Here is a 21,231-nt window from a genome sequence, read left to right as displayed (position 1 = left end):
AAATTATAAGTTATGCACATGACATGAACATTTCACTCCAACCATATTTCTTGCAAAACAAGACATTTGATCAACATTGCTATCTTTGTGTTATAGTTTCCAATGAGCCCTGATAAAAATAAGAAAAAACAAAGAGAAATAAACCAAAACAAGTAACATAAAAGGAAAACTGGAAAGCCAGGCAGCAAGAGGGATGTCACATTCTGAAATAAAATTCAGCCTGTGGAATAAAACAACTTCAAGAATCTCGTTGCTGAACCAGAAAGTCAATTTAGTGGAAATTTCATTTGTTTATAAACTAATTTACTTTTGAACAATTTGCACTAAAGAAACAATTCAAAACAAGCCAAAATAAACCGTCCATACTATGCATTCCCTTTCTTTATATTTATATACTTGTAAGCATCCTCATTAATTCCAACTATCCTGAAAGCATCGAATGTGTAACAGTTTTCTTGAACCTACAATTCCTTGTACCAATAAGGACGCGTAAATAGAAAATCAAACCCAAACATAGAGTTGTAGATGTTGCTCACACAAAACTATAATCATTTTGAGTATAGATTAGGTCACACATACAAATTTAACCGTCTTTGGTGATCTTCGAATCAATGTAAAACTAGAGTTTATATGCACGAAATATCAACAGGAGATGTGGATTCAGCATATCAATAGTATATATCACACAATATGCAGCTTCTTGAACAGTAGGCTCTTGTCCAAGTCACTCCCTAGTGTTCTCCTTGAGCCACTTCAGGTAATCATGGTTTCCTCCAGAAATAGGTAAAGCAATAACTTCTGGTACTCTGAGAATGAAAAATACCATTATGAGCAATCACAGACTCTTGTTATGATCTGAAAGCTTAAATGATTCTCACTGTTGTGCAGAGCAACTATGCAATTAAGTGAACCAACAAAATCAAATCCAACTACCGGTTACATAGTTTACAAGAAGATAAAAGCTGAGCACACAAATTGATCTCAAAGGGGCACAAGTCACTAAATGTATATTTTCGAGTTGATATTCAAAAAAGCATTTCAAAAGTGGAATTTTACTCACTCGTATGGATGATTAGCTTTTACATGTGCTGTCAAAGCCTCTAAAAGAGACTGCCGTGTCTTGATTATAAGTAGTTCTTCTGCATCTGTCTCTATCTGGTAGACAAAAATAATAAAATATTATTGTTTAGTAACATTGTATGCAAAACTTCCCTAACAAAACTAAGAGGATTAGCAATGGAACTTGATGGTCTGCGACAATAATGGACATTGGAATGTACTGTTTCACACTGACTACTGTGTTGATCTTTGAGAACCAAGAACCTAATACTTCTGACTAGCCAAAAACTACTGCTGCAGCTTATGGACCAAACAAGAAATGACAGAAAATAGCAGCACTCATATCTATAAAGATGGTCCATAATAATCAGTGAACATGATAAAACCAATTACAAAGTAGGAGATTATGCATCTTAACAAAGGGCAATGAGGCTCTTCCACATCTAAATATAGCCCCAAATGAATGGCAAGGGCAGCTTACATTTACAGATGTAAGTATGCTTAAACTAGTACAAATGATTTGATTCACAAGTTATACGATTATCTATTGGGAATTTACTATTTAATATTTATCTTTGCTTTAATTTCCAGGGTAGATCAAAAGATATTATGATAGGTTTACACCTATAGTTTTATACAGATTTCCTCACAATTTAACCTCAACCACTGAGATGTAAATAATAATCTTCATATACATTGTTGGTGGCAATAAATTAGTGATGATATAGACTCTACATTCAATAAAATGGCAAGAAGCCTGTAAGAATCTTTTAAGTCACAATACTGGAAACTAAGCAGCAATTGCGTAGTGTGGATCAGAGTTAAAAATATCCCAAGAGTGGTCAAACATATAAATATTTACCAGAAATTTAGCACAGCACAGGCCATGAACCTTAGAAACAAGCTGCTGGAGTTAAAAGAAATTTGATGTAGCCCAAGTCACAAGCCTCAGAATTGAACTGCAGGCTTCAGAAGCTTGCACTAGAGCATAGTATTAAAAACCGGCCTAGCTAACCGGTTACCGGTCTAACCGGCCAGTTAGCAGGCCCACCGGTTGGAACCGGTGAAAAAACCGGGTTTAATAGGCTGTGTGGCGAAAAATTTGACCTAACCGGTCCTAAACCGGCCGGTTACCTGCCATGCCCACCGAGGACCCACAGTGATGCTTTTCCAAGGTATTTTAGGGGTTTTAGAGGGAAATTAAGGGTGCTTTCCCTCCAAAAACGCCCTCTCCAAGCCTTTAAGGAACAAAAACGATTAAATGATCTTGTTTTCGACGTTCGTGCAATACAACCTTCGACTGAGGAGGAACCAAATGATGAACAAAGCACCCGATCTACATCCCATTGTGTTGGACGATATTGATCCAACATCAAAACGGGTGGAGGAGACTAAAGATCTTGTGTTTGAGGCTGATTTTGATATCAACATGGCTTTAGCGGGGAATGAAGCAGATTTTGTCGCGGCATCAGAACCAGGATCAGTGGCGGCATCAACGAAAGGCAAAGAACCAATGGAAGGCACTAGTCGTGCAGGTCGACAAACTCGTGCTTCCATTAGGTCCACTTCTAATGTTATTGATGGCATTGCTACTGAGGTTGCAGATCAGGCTAAGGCATCCTCAAACTCTGAACCAGATGATGTCTATGTAGCTCCTGATGATGATCCTATGGCTAGTAGTGGTGATGAACTTTATGATTGATCATGTGTACACTGTAGACTTGTAGTAGGCCAATGGCCTCATAGCTTGCAACATTGTTTTTGGACTTTATAGGCCATTTAGAGCCTCATTTCTTATGTATTTTGCTATTTTGTCGATGACATGTATTGCACTCAGTGCCATTTCGATATATTCACCTTTACATGGTATATAAATGAGCAAACTTTGCATATTTTGTCTCTATTGGCTTGGAATCATGGTTTTAAATCTTAAAAATAGTTTTGTTTCATTAAAAATTAATTATTTAATGTATTTTTCTAAAACCAGTTCGTTTAGACCAAACCAGTCCCGGTTAGATTGGTTCCGGTCGGTAAACCGGTTCATTAGGTGGACCTGTCCGGTCACCGGTTCCGGTTTTAAAAACACTGCACTAGAGACATCATGGTTGTGCCATTAAAAATACTATTTGCTATCTCAAATTAAACCCCATAGTACCTGAGATACAAGATGCAACACACACATTGACCAAGCAATTGTAGTAGCTAACAACATAGTATTAAAAACCGGAACCGGTGACTGGACCAGTGCACCTAATAAACCAAGTTTCAAACCGGGACTGATCAGATCTCAATGAACTAGTTTTTAAAACAATACATGAAATAATTAATTTTTAATGAAAAAAACTATTTTTAAGATTTAAAACCGTGATTCCAAACCAATAGAGACAAAATATGCAAAGTTTGCTCATCTAAATACCATGTAAATGTGAATATATCAAAATGGCACCGAGTGCAACACATAGCATCGACAAAATACATAAGCAATGAGGCTCTAAATGGCATATAAAGTCCCAAAACAATGCAACAAGCTATGGGGTCGTTGGCCTACTACAAGACTACAAGTCTAGACTCCATAGGTACATATCAGTGATCAACATGATCATTCATCATCATGCTAAAACTCATCACCACTACTAGACACAGAATCATCAACAGGAACTACATAAACATCATCTGGATCAGAGCCTGTAGATCTCTCAACCTGATCTTCAACCTCAATAGTAGCACCAATAACAATATAAGTGTACCAATTGGAAGCACGAGTTGGTCGAGTTGCACAACTAGTGCCTTCCATTGGTTGTTTCCTTTTTTCTTGATGCAGCTACTAATTCTGATTCTGATGGCGCTACCAAATCCACATTTGGATCAACCCACTCTAACGCCATGTCAATAACAAAAACATCATCAAACTCAAGATCTTCAGTCTCCTCCACCCATTCTGATGTTGGATCAATATCGTCCAACACAATGGGATTTAGATAAAGTCTTTTGTTCATCATTTGGTTACACCTTAATCAAAGGTTGTATTGCACGAAGACAACATCATTTAACCGTTTTTGTTCCAAATGGTTTCTCTTCTTTGTGTGTATACGTTCAAAAACAGACCAATTGCGCTCACAACATGAAGCATTGCAACTTTGGCTAAGGACTCTAACTGCAAACTTTTGCAATTGAGGACATTGGACGCCAAATGACTCCCACCAATGTGTTGCAAAGAAAAATACATTAATTAGTAACTTAGTTCATTTCATTACTTATTTACAAGTATTTACAGACAATTTGAATTGTAAATTTGTAAACAATTGAACTTTAAAAGAAAAACAAATTGGAATTGCTTACTTGGTTGATCCACATCTCTTGCCATCTTTGCCAAGTTTTTGCCAAAGGTACCTGCTGCCATACTGAAAAGAGTAAGTTGTCTATGTATTTCCAACTAGTCAGAATGGTTAGGGACCATGCGCTCCAAGCAATCATACAATCCATCTCTGACCTCACCAACTTGTAGATCTCCTAGCCGAGCTTTATAATGATACTTTGGGTTCAAAAGATACCCAACCGCATGTATAGGATGATGGAGTTGATCGCTCCATCTGTTATCAATGATCTCCCAAATACGCCCATATTTAGCTAACATATCCTTGTTAGTTGCATGTATCTGCTCCTTTGCCTAATCTAGCCTCATAAATGTAGCCCATGGCCAAAGTTTCCCCATCCACCATTCATAGCACCGTAATAAGGGGCTCAATAATTTGCATAAGCTCTACAGACCTTTTCCAAAAAAAATTTCAAAAACATTACTTTGTTGTGTCTTTGCCATCTTGTCTACGAGCTTGCCGAGATGAAGTCCAATCATCAGAAGAAAACATTTTCTACAAGTTCTTTTGTTGAGAATTGAGACATTGCAATGCGAGGAAGAGGAAGTGAGTTGTAAATCTTGTAATTGAAGGCCTAACAAGTTTTTTCCCCCAGTGTTTTTCCTCATTAGACAAAATACCCATGAGTGGTTGTAGATGTATTTTGTAATGCACTTGGCATGCTCTACGGTGTTCTTTACCCACTCCACTTTGCCTATGTCCTCAAGCATGACGTCTATGCAATGTGCAACACGTGGAGTCCAAAATATGGTCTTATATTTGGACCCTAGCATCTTTCCAACAAGAATATAGTTTGAGGGATTATCTGTGATGACCAGCACAACATTTTGCTCCCCCACTTGATGAATAATGTCATCCAAAAGCTCAAATAGAGGGGTTGCATCCTTCACCTTATCAAATGCATCAACTAATCTCAAATACATGGTTCCTTGAGGGCAAGAAACAAGGAAATTAATGATAGTGCGGTTCTTTCCATTAGTCCATCCATCTAACATGATGGAACAACCTGTTTTAAGCCATGACTCTTTATACTCAGCCAAATACTCATCTGTTGAGAAATCTAGGGCATCAAGTGTATAGATGATTTCTCTACTTATGATAACTACTTGTGATAGACTTTTTACTTCTTGATTATGATCTTCTCTTCTTGGGTTATTATTATGCTCTTTTCATCAAGACAATTACCAAATCATGAACAATAAGGAGACAAGACACACAGTATATAGGCTTGTCAGCGAGGGCCAAAACCTATAACTCTTTGATAGGAAAACCCAAACGAAATTCTTCTTATAGATCTTCAATTGACGAATACCAAGACCATGACAAAGACCCTTGACACTAGAGTCCTCCCAAGACCAAGTCACTAGCCTCAACGCTGCTCTTCCTCTTCTCCTTCTCGGCTTCCTTCAGAATTTCGATCTCTTCTTGTAGGTCTGCAACCTAACCACAGAAACTCTAGATTACTTTTGCTTCCTTGAATAGTCTCCTTAAGAGAGAGACTTATTGCACTTCTACTCAAATCCTTCTAGCGAGGTCTTCGACCCAAATGTAATGATCCTAAATAGGAATACAAGTGATAATCAAGCAAATAATTTGTGCAGCAATTTATAAAAACGAAATACACATTAAGCATCCATAGAAAAGCTATAAATAGGGAACTGTTGAGCCATTTTATTAAGTTTCTGAAGGAAAAATACAATAGATAACAAGATGGTGCACTTGGGCTTCTCAATGGACAATCATGACCAAACCCAGGTGGGAAAATGGTTGAGTTGAAGGTTTCTCAACTGCTGCACCAATCTGCACTACGCTACCCAGAAAATTGCCTCTCTATTGAAGTTCGAATGATTGGAAAGTGCACTTTTAATGCCCAGAAAATTATGTGCTTTTAACCCCGGACTCCTTGGCCTAAACCCAGAAAACCCCATAAAGGGTTTTGGCTGGTTCAGACTTCTGAAATTTGACCCCCTTGGAACCCAACCTCAGCTCAGCTTGCTGGAAACTACCCGTAAATCCTCCCAGAAATGCCCCCAAAGTGTTGGGCTAACCCTTGCTATCCAATCCCTGACTTCCTAGATGAGCTCTTGGCCTAAGACACCTTCTCCCAAGCTCCACGAAAAACTATTGAATGGCCTTTACGTTGTCCCCCAGCCCAACAATTCGAACTGCCAGAAGGATGGCTCAGTTGGTTGTAAAACCCAGCAAGAATGTTGGTCTATCGTTGCTACTTCAACTCTCTAACTCCCCGGCAAACAATTTGATCTCTGATGGCCTCTATCTCCCTTTACGTATTCTCTGGTTGCCAAGAAATACGCACTCCCTGCCCTGCGTTGGTGAATGGTGCTATGTCACTGCCCCGGAATTCCTGAAAACCTTGTGGAACTGCCTCCCTAGGGTGGGCATGGATGGTCCCCCGAAGTAGAGGTTCAATCTCCCGCTTGAGAGACTCATGGCTAAACAGTCGGTTGACTCAGCTAAACAACAGAGCGAACAGTCAAGTAGTTTTGTTTGCGAATGTCATAGATGAAACCAAAATGAGAGTTGATCCCCCCTTATAACTCCTTGGGCCTCCTTAGCCTCACGTGGGCCCCTCCATCCATCCATTCGACTTTCCCTCCAAGCTATTCGAATGGGCTAATTCGAATTCCCATGTGGGCAGCCCCCGCATTCCACTAGCAACCAGATAAAGTCGATTTGCCTCCTAAGTCCCCAAGTCAAAAGTGTGGGGTCCTCTTCCTTAGTCAAAAATGTGGAAAATTGTGTAGCAGCGCCCTATTACAAATGTGTTTGAGAAGGGACATGACACCAAACAAGATCACCTCAATGTAGTTGCAATCCTTCGACCTTCTCTTGACACCTTCGGATATGCTACCTTCGCACGTGGGAAGACAAATTAGCCCAAAAGCAGTCACAACCAGTGTTGAAAATATCGGTATCGGCAAAATATCGGCGAGGGTCCATAAAATATCTTATCGGCAATATCGGCGAAAATATCGGCAAAATATCGGCAAAATATCGGCAAATATCGGCAAGCATAAAAAATAATTTTTTCAAATTTTTAAATATCGCTGATATTTTGCCGATATTTTCAAAATATCGCGATATTTTCAAAACAAGAAAATATCACGATATTTTCTCGGCGATTATCGTTTTGCCGAAAATATCGCGATATTTCTGAATATCGCTGATATTATCAACAGTGGTCACAACTATCTTCGCTATCCTTCCTTCTTGTTGCGCTGATATAGAGGCTTCTTCTAGTATCTCTTTCGCACTTCTTTGTAGACTTGCTTCACCGAATTGCTTGTCTCCAAATGAGGACAAGCACTTGTATATATAGTCGTTGGTCATGATTGTTTTAGGCCGACATGATCTTTGGAGAAGGTCGACTTCATCTTCTAGAATAATCTCTTTGTTGTAGGTCGACTTGATGAGGGCTAGTGACAAGGTCTTGGAGGATGACTTTACATAGACAAGTATGACTCTTTACAATGTGTAACATGTCTTCATTACATGACAATGACTCTTTAGACTTTTATGACTAGATGACAAAATTCCTAAGGACTCTCAATAGGAGCCTATACTAAAAATAAAATATCTTGCTCATGAAACCCATGATGCAAGTATTACAAGAATTTTCTTTTTCTTCTTTACACTTTTCAACATCATCAATGGAACAAATCACTTTTTGCAAAAGAGCCCCCTCAAGTCATGCATAGTAGGGCCCTTGAATCCCTTTCCTATAGCTATAACAGAGTCCCACATAGCTTGGTAATAAGGTGAGCGGGCAACATTAAATGGGATATCTGCATCACACCACCATCTAACAATGTATTCAAAAGAAGATTCTTTGCATTGTTTTTTCCAATGGTCATTCAAATTGGGTTAACGTTGAGTTAGACTTGGCTGGGAGGAAGTGAGATTAGCAGAGGCAATGGTGGCAGAGGATGAGAAATAACTCTGGATGTTCATCCTCTTTGTTCCTTTCGATTGTTGGCCTTGATGATAAGACCCAAGAGAAGGAGGAACATAGTGAAAGGGGTCATCAGTGGAAGGGATAGAAGAGGAGTCTTGAATCTCAAAATCATCATACCCACTCTCTTCTGTGGCTTGTAAAATTTCCTTCTTCCTTGCAATTTCTTCTTGGATAGCCTTCTCCCTAGCCTTATTCTCCTCAAACTTCTCAAACTTGGCAGGGTATCCTACCCTAACAAGACCTATCACTTCCTTTGGCGCATCATATGGATTTACTTGGCTTCTTATCCCAACCAAGTGTTGTTTCAATCTGAGAATACCCCCACCTCCAATAGATTTATTGCAAAATTTGGATATCATTTTTCCATCAATCACATCACAATGAACCCATGCATTGTCCTTGGCTTTTGGAGGCATGGTCACTAGAAATATTTGACATTTGCAAAGAAATCTACCAATTAAAAAATTGCAAATAAGAAAAATGGAAACCGTAAGATAAATTTGGGAAAAAAATAGACATATTTAGCATACAAAATTTGATAGCATAGAACTAGAAATTTGATAAAAATGCAGCATAGAACACATAAAAAAATAAATACATGGACAGCAGTGAAATATAGATTTTTTGAAGTGAAAAACTTTACCTAGAAATGCAAAATAGCTTCCTTAACCTCCTCTTGAAGATGCCAACTCTACTAACAGCTCCAAACTATCTCCAAAAAAGCTCCAAGTCCAACTCCATGCCTCCAAGATAATTACTCCAGAAAAAACTCAACACTTTCCAAGCTCCCAATGAAACTCACAAAAACTCCAAATGAGATGTGTGAGGCAAATGAGAGGGGAGACCTCCTTTTATTGGCTTGGGGGGGTGTTTTTGGAGGGAAACAACCCTTAGCTTTTGTTGAGTTTCTACAACCTTGGGTCAAGGATAGAATCTTAAAATCTCTGATGCTACCAAACCAAGAATCTCAACAAAGCTACTTTGCATAGGGGAATATAAATAGCAGTAAATCACACATGCACAAGTATAGACAAATTTTTACAAAATATTGTATAAATATATACAACAACCCAATCTTTGTTATATCAAACCAACTGAGTAATACAACAATATAGGGCTCCCACACTAGGAATAATGACCCTCAATTATCCACAAGTACAAGAATACAAAATACAATGAAAATCTCGCTGCTCTAGTGCACAATCACAGCATCTATGTCGTATCTCGTCCTGCTGGTCCTTCGCTTCTGTTATGCTCTCTAGTTGCCCTTTAGTCCATCAAGAAACAACACATAGAAACTCCAGGAGGGTTGCCACCTATCACTATTGCAAGTCACTTCTGCTACAATGAACACGAACTGATCCAATCTACACTTCTAGGCTGGCCAATACCTGAGCTCCAATCTACCAATCTAGCAATCCACTAGTTCATCAATGTACTACACATTAGGCTTCACAACTTCACCCAAACTTTAGTTGTCAAACTCCCTTTATGACTGCTTATCAAGGGCTACTTTGGACACCTTCTTGTTGCCCTCCACCAACCACTAAGCGCCCAATACCTCCACTATGAGATCTACTCCTAGGAGAGTCAAGCCTCCCAATTGGCTCCCACAGGCTGCATATACAAACTCCCATCCAACTAGCATTAAATGAACATGAAAACATCACAAACTCTTCATATCATGGGTCGTCATACATTGTTGTAGGTTTGTCCCACTAGTTAGGGCTGCAACTATACTGCAACAGCCATCCTCCCTCACGTCCAGACCTCCTTCTCTGTTGCGGCCTTCCCTTACTGGCTTTTGTCCACAACCTTTTGCACTTATGGGCTAAAGCCTTCTCGACCAATTTGTTTCAAGCAGACAAGGCTTGCGACCTTCCTGTAGCTACAGGTAGCCTTATGGCCCACCTGTTCCAAGGAAAATGAGGTCTATGGCCTACTTGTTTGTGCTCTCTATGACTGTGACCTAATTATTGGAGAAGAACCACAATTCAACCAAGACAAAACACTGCCCAAAACTTCTTTAAGGCATGCGGCCTACGTCTGTTGCTCCTCAGACCTGTGAAACCCAATCAAAGATGACAAAAACAGTCCCTTTCCACTCTGACCCACTCCTTCTTGAGTTGTGGCTACCTTGGGATGATTTTCTTATGAAATATGCACACTGGGATATTCAAATGACTTCACATCACCTTCTATTTATATCCAAAAGAAGGGCTCCACGAATATACATGTTTTTTGGCACATTCACTCCAAGCCTACATGACTTATCTGCAAAAAACCCATCATTAGCCTTCAAAAATTCATAACGCATTGTAGACAACTCGGAATTTGATGATTCTCGTTGCATTCGATTCTCCTTAATGCCCTCTATCATCTTCATCCGTCACATGTCCAAAATGCTCCATGGTTTTCACGCGATGGGTGCAAAACCCCAACTTTGGGTTCTAAGCCCATAAATGACTTTTGTGGTGCTCCATCCTCCAAACCGCAAACCCTAGTGCTTGGAGTACCTCCCAAGCTACTAAAACATCAACAACTTCCCTCCAAACCACCTCAGAAGCCACCAAAAAATCGTTCGGTGGGTCCACGGCCAGTGTGGCAATGACTCGACCGGGTTTAGGAGGGAACCAGTCGATTTACCCATAAACTGGTTGGTTTTGTCATAAACCAACCGATTAGGCACAGTTTTTCTGGAAAATTGGTGAAATGGTCGCTTGAACCCGGTTTTTAGGCCGATCCGCGTGGTTTAGCCAATGAACCAACCGATTTGACCAGTTTCCGGTTCAAACCGGCCAGTTTTTAATACTATGGCTAACAAGTGTCACCGAACTCTATGAATCATTTTCCAATCTCAAAATTCAGGCTACTGCCTTAATACAAAAGCTAAACTCTAATAGAGAACTAGCTTGTACCAAGAATAGAGCAATTATTTTTAAGGGTCAGCTCTCTTCCTACAGAGATTATGCCAAGGCAACAGAAAACACTATTATTCTTCAGGATAAGATGAGCCACTAGAGATCAATTGAGCAGAGAGATAACTAATTTAGGTCTTTGCTTCCACTGCAAGAGAATCTGAGCTATGAGATTCAAACCACAACCCTTGCATGAGAGATATTAGATTAATTAATCAGAGAAATTATATTAACTAATAAGTCTTGGGTTGAAGTTGCTAGAGCGCAAAAGAAGAATGTCCCGAGTCATTGAAGTAGTTGCATGTGTTGAAAATTGTAGCCATGGTCAGCATTTCCATCAATGGAAATTAAAGGAAGAAAATAAAATTTAAATTTACATTTTCCTTCCTAAATATTTAAGTCGGCCATGCCATTTGTTTAGGTCAGTTGGGCCCCAGTAAGACACCCATTCGACCCCCCTTGGAAGTCTATATAAAGGAGAGGTATCCTCATTTGTACACACTAAATTTATCTTGTATCTCTATGATCTAGTGAATTTTAGAAGGAGGAGGGCCGACATTTCAAAGAAGGGTTTTGTGATTTCTTCTTGATGTTGGGTATTGGTTCGGATATTCTCTTGATGTTGCTTCTAATGTATTGATGTACTATGAACTCTCTCTCTCTCCCTCTCTCTCTCTCTCAAGGAAAAGTTTCTTGATCTAATTATTATCTAGTGAATACATTATTGTAAATTTAATTATTATTATAGATCTACTAAATAAAAGAACTATTGGAAATTTATCACGTAAGTCAAATATTAATAGTGGAAGCAAAATAACAACACTAATCTCAAACACATGTATGCATAAATTTTTGCCCCTCAAATCTATTGTTTCATTAATAGATTATCTTCAACATATAAGAGCTCCCTTACTAGGAAAATGGCCCTCTAAAGAAAAATACAATTAAAAAAACCTAGAATATTTCCAACTAATAAGCCCTCTGCAAAACATATCCTTCACTCTTGTTGGTTGATCTGGATACTTCTCCCTTGCTACCCCTTGTTCTCTTCATTGGACTATGCACACTTGGATGAATGTCCTTCTCCACCCAATCACAAAGATCTCATATATCAATGTCTTGTGCTTACTAGATTTCTCTTATGTCTCTTGTGTGTCGTCTTCCTTCACCAACTCTTGCTTTTATAAGCTTCAGTTATTGACCAAATCCAAAACACTAATATCCCAAGTGATTGATTATTGAGATTTGTTAGATACCTTATTCTCAGGGATTATGTGAGAATTTGTAAATATGTAAATTAAGAGAAAATTGAAGAGTTAGAATATGAAGTGACCTTGGAATATGAATCCCAAAGGTCACACATCCTCATGTTATATATGTTGGAAAAATTGTCATTGATGTGAAAGGATGAATAGGCCTGCATTAGTTTGATGGTTTGCATATACAAATCAAATGAATCTGGTTGCAAGGATGCCCTAGATTGATAGCCCCAGTCATGCCATTTCGTTTGATAGGTGTCACATTTTGTGGGTCCTCTTGGTTGTAGAGATATTAATTTTTGAGGTTTAATGCCCCAAATAGATGGGCTTTGCACCAGATCATGCCCCATTATATTTATGGTTTTAATACTTTATGGTATCCCTTAGAAGAAGGTCAGAATTATAGTAAGATTGACCAAAATACATGTGTCCCAATCAACTTGAAAGAAGATGATATGAAAGTCAAAAAATTGATTTTTTTTAAGTATCCTAACTTCCTAAGCCTCCGCTAAACAGGTCAATTCTCTTCTTTCACATCGGTTTCAAATAAAGGTGCTTTTTCAAAATATAATTACTCATTTTTTTTGGTCAACTCTGTTATATACGTGTCTCTTCAAAGGGTCATGCTGGCCCAATTATAGGCCTATTCAACCACTATTTATAGCCCTAACCATTGGCATTCTAGGCAGCAAGAATTTGATGATTGGCCTGAGATTTAAGGAGCAGTCCAAGGCAAATATATGAGGCCATATACTTAAACAAAAATATGAAGGCAGGCAAATCAAAGGTTCTAAAGACTGGATTTGATTGGCTTTGAACTTAGTGGAAAATCACGTTGATTTTGATAAATTCTGTGAGGAGTTATTAATGTCCTGCTTCTAAGGATTATTTCAGCCCTGTTCTAGGGCATGTCTGGGACATTTTCGGCCTTCTTTTATAGCACCTTCACACCAACATTCTGACAAAGATTTTTGCACTATTTCTGAGGTGATTTTCGGCCTAGTTTAGGTAAGGCTCCAGAGCTCATTTCAAGTTATCTGAGGCCCTACCCAAGTCTGAGACAGAGTACGACAGATCTGAAGGTCTGAGGCCCTATCCGAGTCTAAGGCAAAGTGTGATGAATCCAAATTTTTGAGGTAGATAGCAAGCTTGTTTTGTGGCAAAAATTCTTCTAAGATAAGAAGGTTGAAAACAATCTTAAAGTGAAGTGTTGAAGCAGCCTTGATAGATTGTTCAAAAGCAGATCTTTGGTACTTGTTCTAGAGCAGACTTGGATCTTGGTTTGTAGCATACCTTTTCTGGAGCAGAATTTGGAACTTGTTTTGATGCAGAACTTGGAGTAGATTTGTCGCGGACCTTTTGAGCAGATCTTGGATTTGTAGCAGACCCCTTCTTGGAGCAGACTTTGATAACTATTGTTAGGGTCCCACCCTAACCCCCTTATTTATGTAATGGGATCGAGTCATAGTCAAGAGTCAATAAAGCCCATATTAATAATTGTAGGTGGTTAACCCGCAATTAATGACGGGACCATAGTTAGTTGCAAATGGGCCGTAGTATTAAATAGATGGTATTAATAAAACCCATGGTATGGATCCGTGGTATTGCCTGTATGAGTCATATATAAAGGATAGGGACTCCCTGCGAGGAGCATCGTGTCTTATTTTGTATCGAGCTCTGCTCTATTGGAGGTTGCCCCCTCGAAGAGGCCAGTGAACATTACTTTCTGAATAATAAAATATTTGTTGTTGTCTCTCACTATTCTATGTTATGGGTATCTTTATTCGCATATTCTGTATTTGGGTATCTTTTGGCAGGTTAAGAGCATAACAAGTGGTATCAGAGCACTTTCCAGGGCTAGTGGGATCTCCATTTCTTAGCAAAAAAATTTTTTGGCTAGAGACGTGTTCCGGCGTCTTTAAACCACGGGATCTGTCGTTGAGCGCATAAACCTGCGGATTTGGGGAGGCATGCACGCAGGAAATACAAGAGGTGGTCATGCTTGTTGGACTCCCTTGTAACCCCTGTGGGTACCCCTTCGAGTAGTAGCGCATTAGACAGAACCGCGTACGGACTGTCTTCCAAGTACCTTCTGGGTATATCGGAAGCCCCTTAGCTCCTCTGCAACCTCGCCATAGATAAACCGTCGACTGTCTTGCTGCTACAGTACACCGAGAACAGCACTCAAAGAGATTACTCGCCCATACGATAAGGTAGTCGGGTTGTACGGCTAAGGGTACGGTTGATCCTCCTTAGTTAGAGCCCTGAAACATTGGGCCGAGTACCACTGTCAGACCCTTATGTATATTGCGATCTGTAGCACCTGACACTCCTCGAGACCATAGTTCCCTTTTCTATCTGGGGATCACACATCATCTCTGCCAGATCAGCGCGCAAAGAGGTGCAGCAGCAGCAGACATCAGTCCCACAGTTCCAGACCCGCCATTCCGATCCGCAGTAGCAATCTGTTCCGCCGCCCAGAGATATCCGATCCGCCATTCAGATCTCTCAGATCCACCAGATCTGAGTAGTTGTGTGGGGTTCCTATACCAGGGTATAATTTTCGCAGGACTTTTGGCAGCATTGACATTTTGAGGATTTGGCGACTGCAGTATTCATAAGGAAGGAGTAAAACTCCGTTAGGAGTTTTCAGCAAAAAAAAAATCTGAGATCTCCCGGGGCGCTTATTGGTGATCTAGCCCATCAGAATCAGGACGACGAGCTGAGCACGGTGGTACCATTCAATTCTTAGTGAAATTTTTTTTTAGGCGGTCCCAATTTTCAAGAACATCAGGTCGGTGCATGGTAGAAACTAGAGCTCAAGCTATGGCCAATGAAAGGATGGACAAACTTGAAGAATCCTTGCAATCCCTCCGAATTTAGCTTGACCGACTAAATAGCATGATCCCGAGCATAATCCCGAAGGGCAAGGAGGAAGCCCACGAGGAGGAGTATAATGGCAATGGACACAGTGAGGGTGAGTCTAGCCACTCTCCTCACGTCTAGCGCACCCACCAACAATCCCGTCAGCGACCTCCCAAGTTGGATATGCATAAATTTGACGGTTCTCACCCGGCAGCATGAATAGCACAAATGGAGCAGTATTTCAATCTGGATAACATCTTAGATGATGAGACTCAGCGTATGGTGGGGAGCATGTACTTGGACAATGAAAGGTGGCAATGGTTGTTAGGATATTCCGACACATAGGATATAGTTAAGTTCAACTTGGTCTAGCATAGAGTTAGGTTAGAGTTAGGTAAAGTGTGTTTCTTTACCGTTGTACATTTTGTAACTTACAATCTGACGGTCACGATATGTAGTGATCCGACGGTTCACTCTCACCTCGGTATTACCGACACTTGATCCGTGGCTTGACACCCGATTGGTCCATGAGTTCTATTTAAAGCGCATGGAGGGTCATTGTTCGGGTAATCCGTGCATGAGAGAAGCTTATGTAAATTTTCATTCTTTGATTAATAAATTGCCTGTAGTACCCACGTTGGGACAGGCCGTGGACTGTTTCCCTCCTTGCACTCTGAGGGTTTTAACCACGTCAAAAATACTGGTGTATTGATTTGAGATCTGGTTGTGAGCGGTGTCCTTTTGGTATTCTTTCTGTGGAACTTACCCTGTAAATTCCTACATGGTATCAGAGCTATTTGAGGGCCGCGTCCGTTGGTGATCCAAATCTGAAGCCGGTAGAACTGCATGCGGCTGTCGTTTCCTAGATCTGCTGTTTCTGACTGCTTTCGGGCCGAGAGGACTGCTCTGTTGCGTTCGGAGCATCTGTTCCAGTGAGGAACCCCTTTCGTTTCACGCGAAAAGGTTTCCGGTAGCCCTAGCTGCGTCATTTTTCAGATCGGGAGGTATACAGTGTTTTTTTTGCAGTTTACTGTTATTTTCTCTCTGCTTATTTCGGTCTCAGTTTATTTAGCCTTTTTTTTTAACCGGATCTATACCTTTCATTTCTGCGTATGCTCTTTGCCCTGCGACTCTGTGCGATCTGGGCAAATCAGAAACAGAAAGGAAGGATTTTTCTCATGCGTATGCTCTTTTCCCTGCACCTTAGTGTGATCTCGGAAAATCAGAAACATTGAGAAAAATATTTAGTTTTTCGGCTAAAGCTAACTTTGAGATTTTTTTTAAAATTTCTAGTTTTTTGGCTAAAGCTAACTTCGAGCCGTAAGGTTCGTTTTTCTTTGCATATTCGTGTTGGGTTTTGTGTTTTGTGTTTTGTAGGGAAAAAGAGCTTTCTCAAGGCAAGCACGCAAACCAAGGCCCCCCCCCCCCCCCTCTCTCTCTCTCTCTCTCTCAAATTTTTTGTATAGATCAATTGGTTCAAAGCTATTTTAAGAGAGTAGAGGTCTTGGGTTCAAGTCTCCATTTTGTGGGGGCGGATTTTTTCATTCCCGCACATTCGCGCACTTTGCCGGCAACGTCAACATTTTTTTTTCAAAAAGCCATAACTTCTTCATCCGGAAGCCTTTTTCAGAGCCGTTTTTTTTAAAACCGCCTATTTTTTCGAGATCTATCCATTGGAACACTTACTTTCAGCATCTTCAGCTTCAGTTTTTTTTTAAAATGGAAAGTCCATGCCAAGTCATTCTTGACAGCACTAACTACTTCCAATGGGTAGCCTACATGGGAGATTTACTTAGAAGTAAAGGTCTCTACAGAATAGCCACAGACCAAGAGAAGAAACCAAAAGATGAAGACAAGGCGGCAAAATGGGAAAATAGACAAGATCAAGCACGTGGTTTGATAGGGATGTCTGTTTCTCCTGATCTTAGATTCCACATTGCAGAACTTGAGACTCCTCATGAAGCATTAGAAAAACTTGCTAAAGTTTTTGGGATTAAAAATGAAATTAGAGCCCATCAACTTGAAAATGAGCTGCTTACTTTGGATCCTAATAATTTTTCTTGCATTGAAGATTTCTTGTCCAAATTCAAGACCCTTAGATATCTCTTGGAAGGTGTTAAAGTTAAGAAAGAAGATGGTAACCTTATTTATTCCATCCTTACTAAGTTGGGACCAGCCTACTCTGTATTTGTTTCCACTTTCCATTCTACAAGGGAAGCTTTCATTTGTCAAGGACAAGAATACAAGGCCCCTTCCTTTGACTCCTTTTGTGATTCCTTAATAAGAGAACAAGAAAAACTCTTACACCTTGGTCTTCTTAATCTTGGAAACTCTTCCACGAAAGCGTTAGCCGCCCAGCAGCAACCAAATTCAAAGAATCCTAAGAAGTCATATCCTCAAAAGAATGGTCCTAAACCATCTCAGCCTCAAAATGAAAGATCATTTCAGCAAAATGATAAGACCAATAAAAACAAATGGAAGAAGACTGATAGACATTGTAACTTTTGTAATCGAGATGGCCACTTAGAATCTAAATGCTTTAAGAAGATGGAAGCCTTGGAAGCCGCAATGAAGAAACATAACATCCATGTGGAGCCTACTTCAACTTCAACTTCCGGAATGGCACTTTCTGCATGTCATTGTCAATCATCTCAGTCTGGTTATGCATTAAATGTATCTTCTTCTTCTTCTCATTCTCATGAGTGGCTCATTGATTCTGGAGCCTCTTGTCACATGGCCAAAAACCAAGCCATGTTTTCTTCTTTAAATGATTGTAACACCAAAAATATATATATTGGTGATGATAGATCTCTTAATGTTGTAGGGACTGGAACTGTTCATCTAGACAATGGTCAGTTTAATGATGTATTATGTGTTCCAACCTTATCCTGCAACCTTCTATCTGTCTATCAGATAACTCATTCAGGTGAAGGTAAAATTGTTGAATTTTCACCTCATGATGTTGTAATCAAGGATCTAAAAGATCCTAAACAGATTCTAGCTACTGGTCTTGCTGATGATTCCAAAAGGTTGTATAAGTTTCACAACTTTGGGTCATCCAATCTTCCCTCAGTATTTGTTGCTCATAATGATGAAGTGAGCAAACTTTGGCATGAGCGATTTGGTCACTTAAACTATCGCTCCCTTCAGCATCTATGTAAAGAAAATATGGTGACAGGTCTTCCTATGGTATCTTGCAGAGATGGTGTTTGTTCCGGATGTGTACTCGGAAAACATCATCGGGACAGTTTTGACAAACGTGCCTCTTGGCACGCCTCAGCCCCTTTACAGCTTGTGCACAGTGATTTATGTGGTCCTCTTCCTGTTGCTTCATTCTCTGGCTGCAAGTACTTCTTAACTTTCATTGATGATTTCTCCAGACGCACTTGGGTATACTTCTTAAAACTCAAGAGCGAAGTATTTAACACATTTTTGGCCTTCAAAGCCTTTGTTGAAAAACAATCTGGACATCAAATTCTTAAGCTAAGAACTGATAATGGTGGAGAATATGTTAAAAACACATTCATCAACTTTTGCACCGAAAATGGAATTCAAATGCAACATACTGTTCCATACACTCCACAACAAAATGGTGTAGCTGAAAGGAAAAATCGCACCTTAAAGGAAATGGCTAATTGTATGCTGCAATCTAAAGGACTCAGTCTTAGTTTTTGGGCCGAAGCAATTAATTGTGCAAATTATATAATCAATCGCACTCCTACTAAGGTTCTAGAGAATATCACTCCAGAAGAAGCTTGGAGTTCCATTAAACCAGATGTAAGTCACTTTCGTGTGTTTGGAAGTGAAGCATGGGCCCATATTCCAGATGAAAAGCATAAAGCTTTAGAACCTAAGAGTGAGAAATGTACTTTTGTTGGATATTCTGAAGATGTAAAAGGTTATAGACTTATTCCATTTAAGTCCAAAAATGTTATCATTAGAAGAGATGTAAAATTTGATGAAAATAAATCGGCCTGCGAGCCTAGTCCGGCGGATGTGCCACCTCTTCCTATCTCTTCTACTTTTGAAAACATTTCTTCTTCAGATGATGAAAGCGAGGATGATAATCCTCCCCCACCTTCTCAGGATCCTCAACTTCCAAGATGGGTCCGTGCTACTCGGGATGCAGCAGGTGATCTTGCCGGTGATCCTACAGATCAGCGACGTACACGTTCTCAGTTTGAAAGAGCCTCTTCTTTACTGGCTCAAGCTCCAGTAAATCATGATCCTGACACTTTTGCAGAAGCTTCAGGCCATCCACATTGGGAAGCAGCTATGAATGAAGAATATCATTCATTGATGACAAATGATACATGGGATCTTGTTCCTCTACCAAAGGGACGCAAACTTGTTAGATGTAAATGGGTTTACAGAACCAAGTATGGACCAGATGGGAAAGTTGATAAACATAAAGCTCGTCTCGTTGCTAAGGGCTTTTCACAGGTTGAAGGCATTGACTACACTGAAACCTTCTCCCCTGTTGCCAAAATGAACTCTATCCGCCTTGTTCTTTCCCTTGCTGCCTCTTTAAAATGGGAAGTCCATCAGATGGATGTTAAATCTGCCTTCTTGCATGGGGACTTGCAGGAAGAAATCTATATGGAACAACCCATTGGCTTCATACAAACAGACTCCAGCCTTGTTTGTCGACTTAAGAAATCCCTTTATGGCCTCAAGCAAGCTCCTCGGGCTTGGTATGCCAAAATGGATAGCTTTCTTTTAGAATCTGGCTTTTCTAGGTGTCATTCTGACAATACTGTCTACACCAAGAAAGTGGGCAACTCTCTTATCATCCTTGTTCTTTATGTTGATGATCTTATTCTTACTGGTAGTGATCCCAACCTTATAAACCATGTGAAGTCCAGCCTTAAAAAGAAATTTGAAATGACAGACTTAGGACACTTACACTATTTTCTCGGTCTTCAAGTCTTGCAATCCCAAGAGGGTATTTTCCTTTCCCAGTCCAAGTATGCTTGTGATATTCTTCGTCATTTTCACATGGAAGACTGTAAGCCAGCCCCTTCTCCCTTTCAGTCTGGAGTCAAACTTTCAGTCTCTTGTACTTCTCCTGAAGTTGATGCTACCTTATACCGTCAACTTGTCGGAAAACTCTTGTATTTAACCCATACTCGTCCTGATCTTTCCTTTGCTGTTGGCCTTGTTGCTCGTTTTATGCAAAACCCCCGTGAAAGTCATTGGAAAGCAGCTAAAAGAATACTTCGTTATGTTCGAGGTACAGTACAGTTTGGGATTCATTACAGTGCCAAAGCAGCTCCTCTGTTAGTTGGTTTCACTGATTCTGATTGGGCTGGTGACCTTGATGATCGGAAGTCTACTGCCGGTTATGTCTTCACTCTTGGTTCAGGACCTATTACATGGGCTTGTAAGAAACAGGCTGCCATTTCTCTTTCGTCAGCAGAAGCAGAGTATCGTGGTGCCGTGGAAGCTAGTAAGGAAGCCTTGTGGCTTCGTCAGATCCTATCAGAGTTTGGCTTTGAGCAGCAGCATCCAACCACACTTTGGTGTGATAATCAAAGTGCCATTCAGCTATGCAAAGATCCAGTCCAGCATCAGCGCAGCAAACACATTGAACTACACATGCACTTCATCAGAAAGCTCATTCATGACCATGTTCTTGAAGTGCAATATTGTCCAACAGATGATCAGGTTGCAGACATCTTCACAAAGGCTCTCACAGAGGCGAAGTTCACTAAACTTCGATATATGCTTGGAGTTCAGGAAGTTGTCACTAAGGGGGGATAGGCTCTAGTGCCTCCTTC

At 40.1% G+C, this 21,231-nt stretch overlaps 1 protein-coding gene across 1 annotated transcript in view; it reads right to left on the bottom strand.

Moving 5' to 3' along the window:
- Window positions 1-363: 363 nt before the first annotated feature.
- LOC149251342 (protein CutA 1, chloroplastic-like) overlaps window positions 364-21,231 on the bottom strand; it is a 245,977-nt gene continuing 225,109 nt past the window's right edge. The window contains exons 5-6 of the mRNA XM_089459358.1: window positions 1,061-1,155; window positions 364-806 (exon numbers count right to left, since the gene is read on the bottom strand). Coding sequence (XP_089315484.1) covers window positions 725-806; window positions 1,061-1,155 — 177 coding nt within the window. The 3' untranslated portion in view covers window positions 364-724. The remainder of the gene's footprint in view (window positions 807-1,060; window positions 1,156-21,231) is intronic.

The sequence above is a fragment of the Pinus tabuliformis genome, chromosome 7 (assembly GCF_031772625.1).
Source record: "Pinus tabuliformis cultivar Carrire ecotype Pingquan chromosome 7, CPIR1, whole genome shotgun sequence".
Taxonomy (NCBI): domain Eukaryota; kingdom Viridiplantae; phylum Streptophyta; class Pinopsida; order Pinales; family Pinaceae; genus Pinus; species Pinus tabuliformis.
Note: the sequence above shows the minus strand (reverse complement) of the source record. Positions and strands in the feature narration are given on the sequence as shown.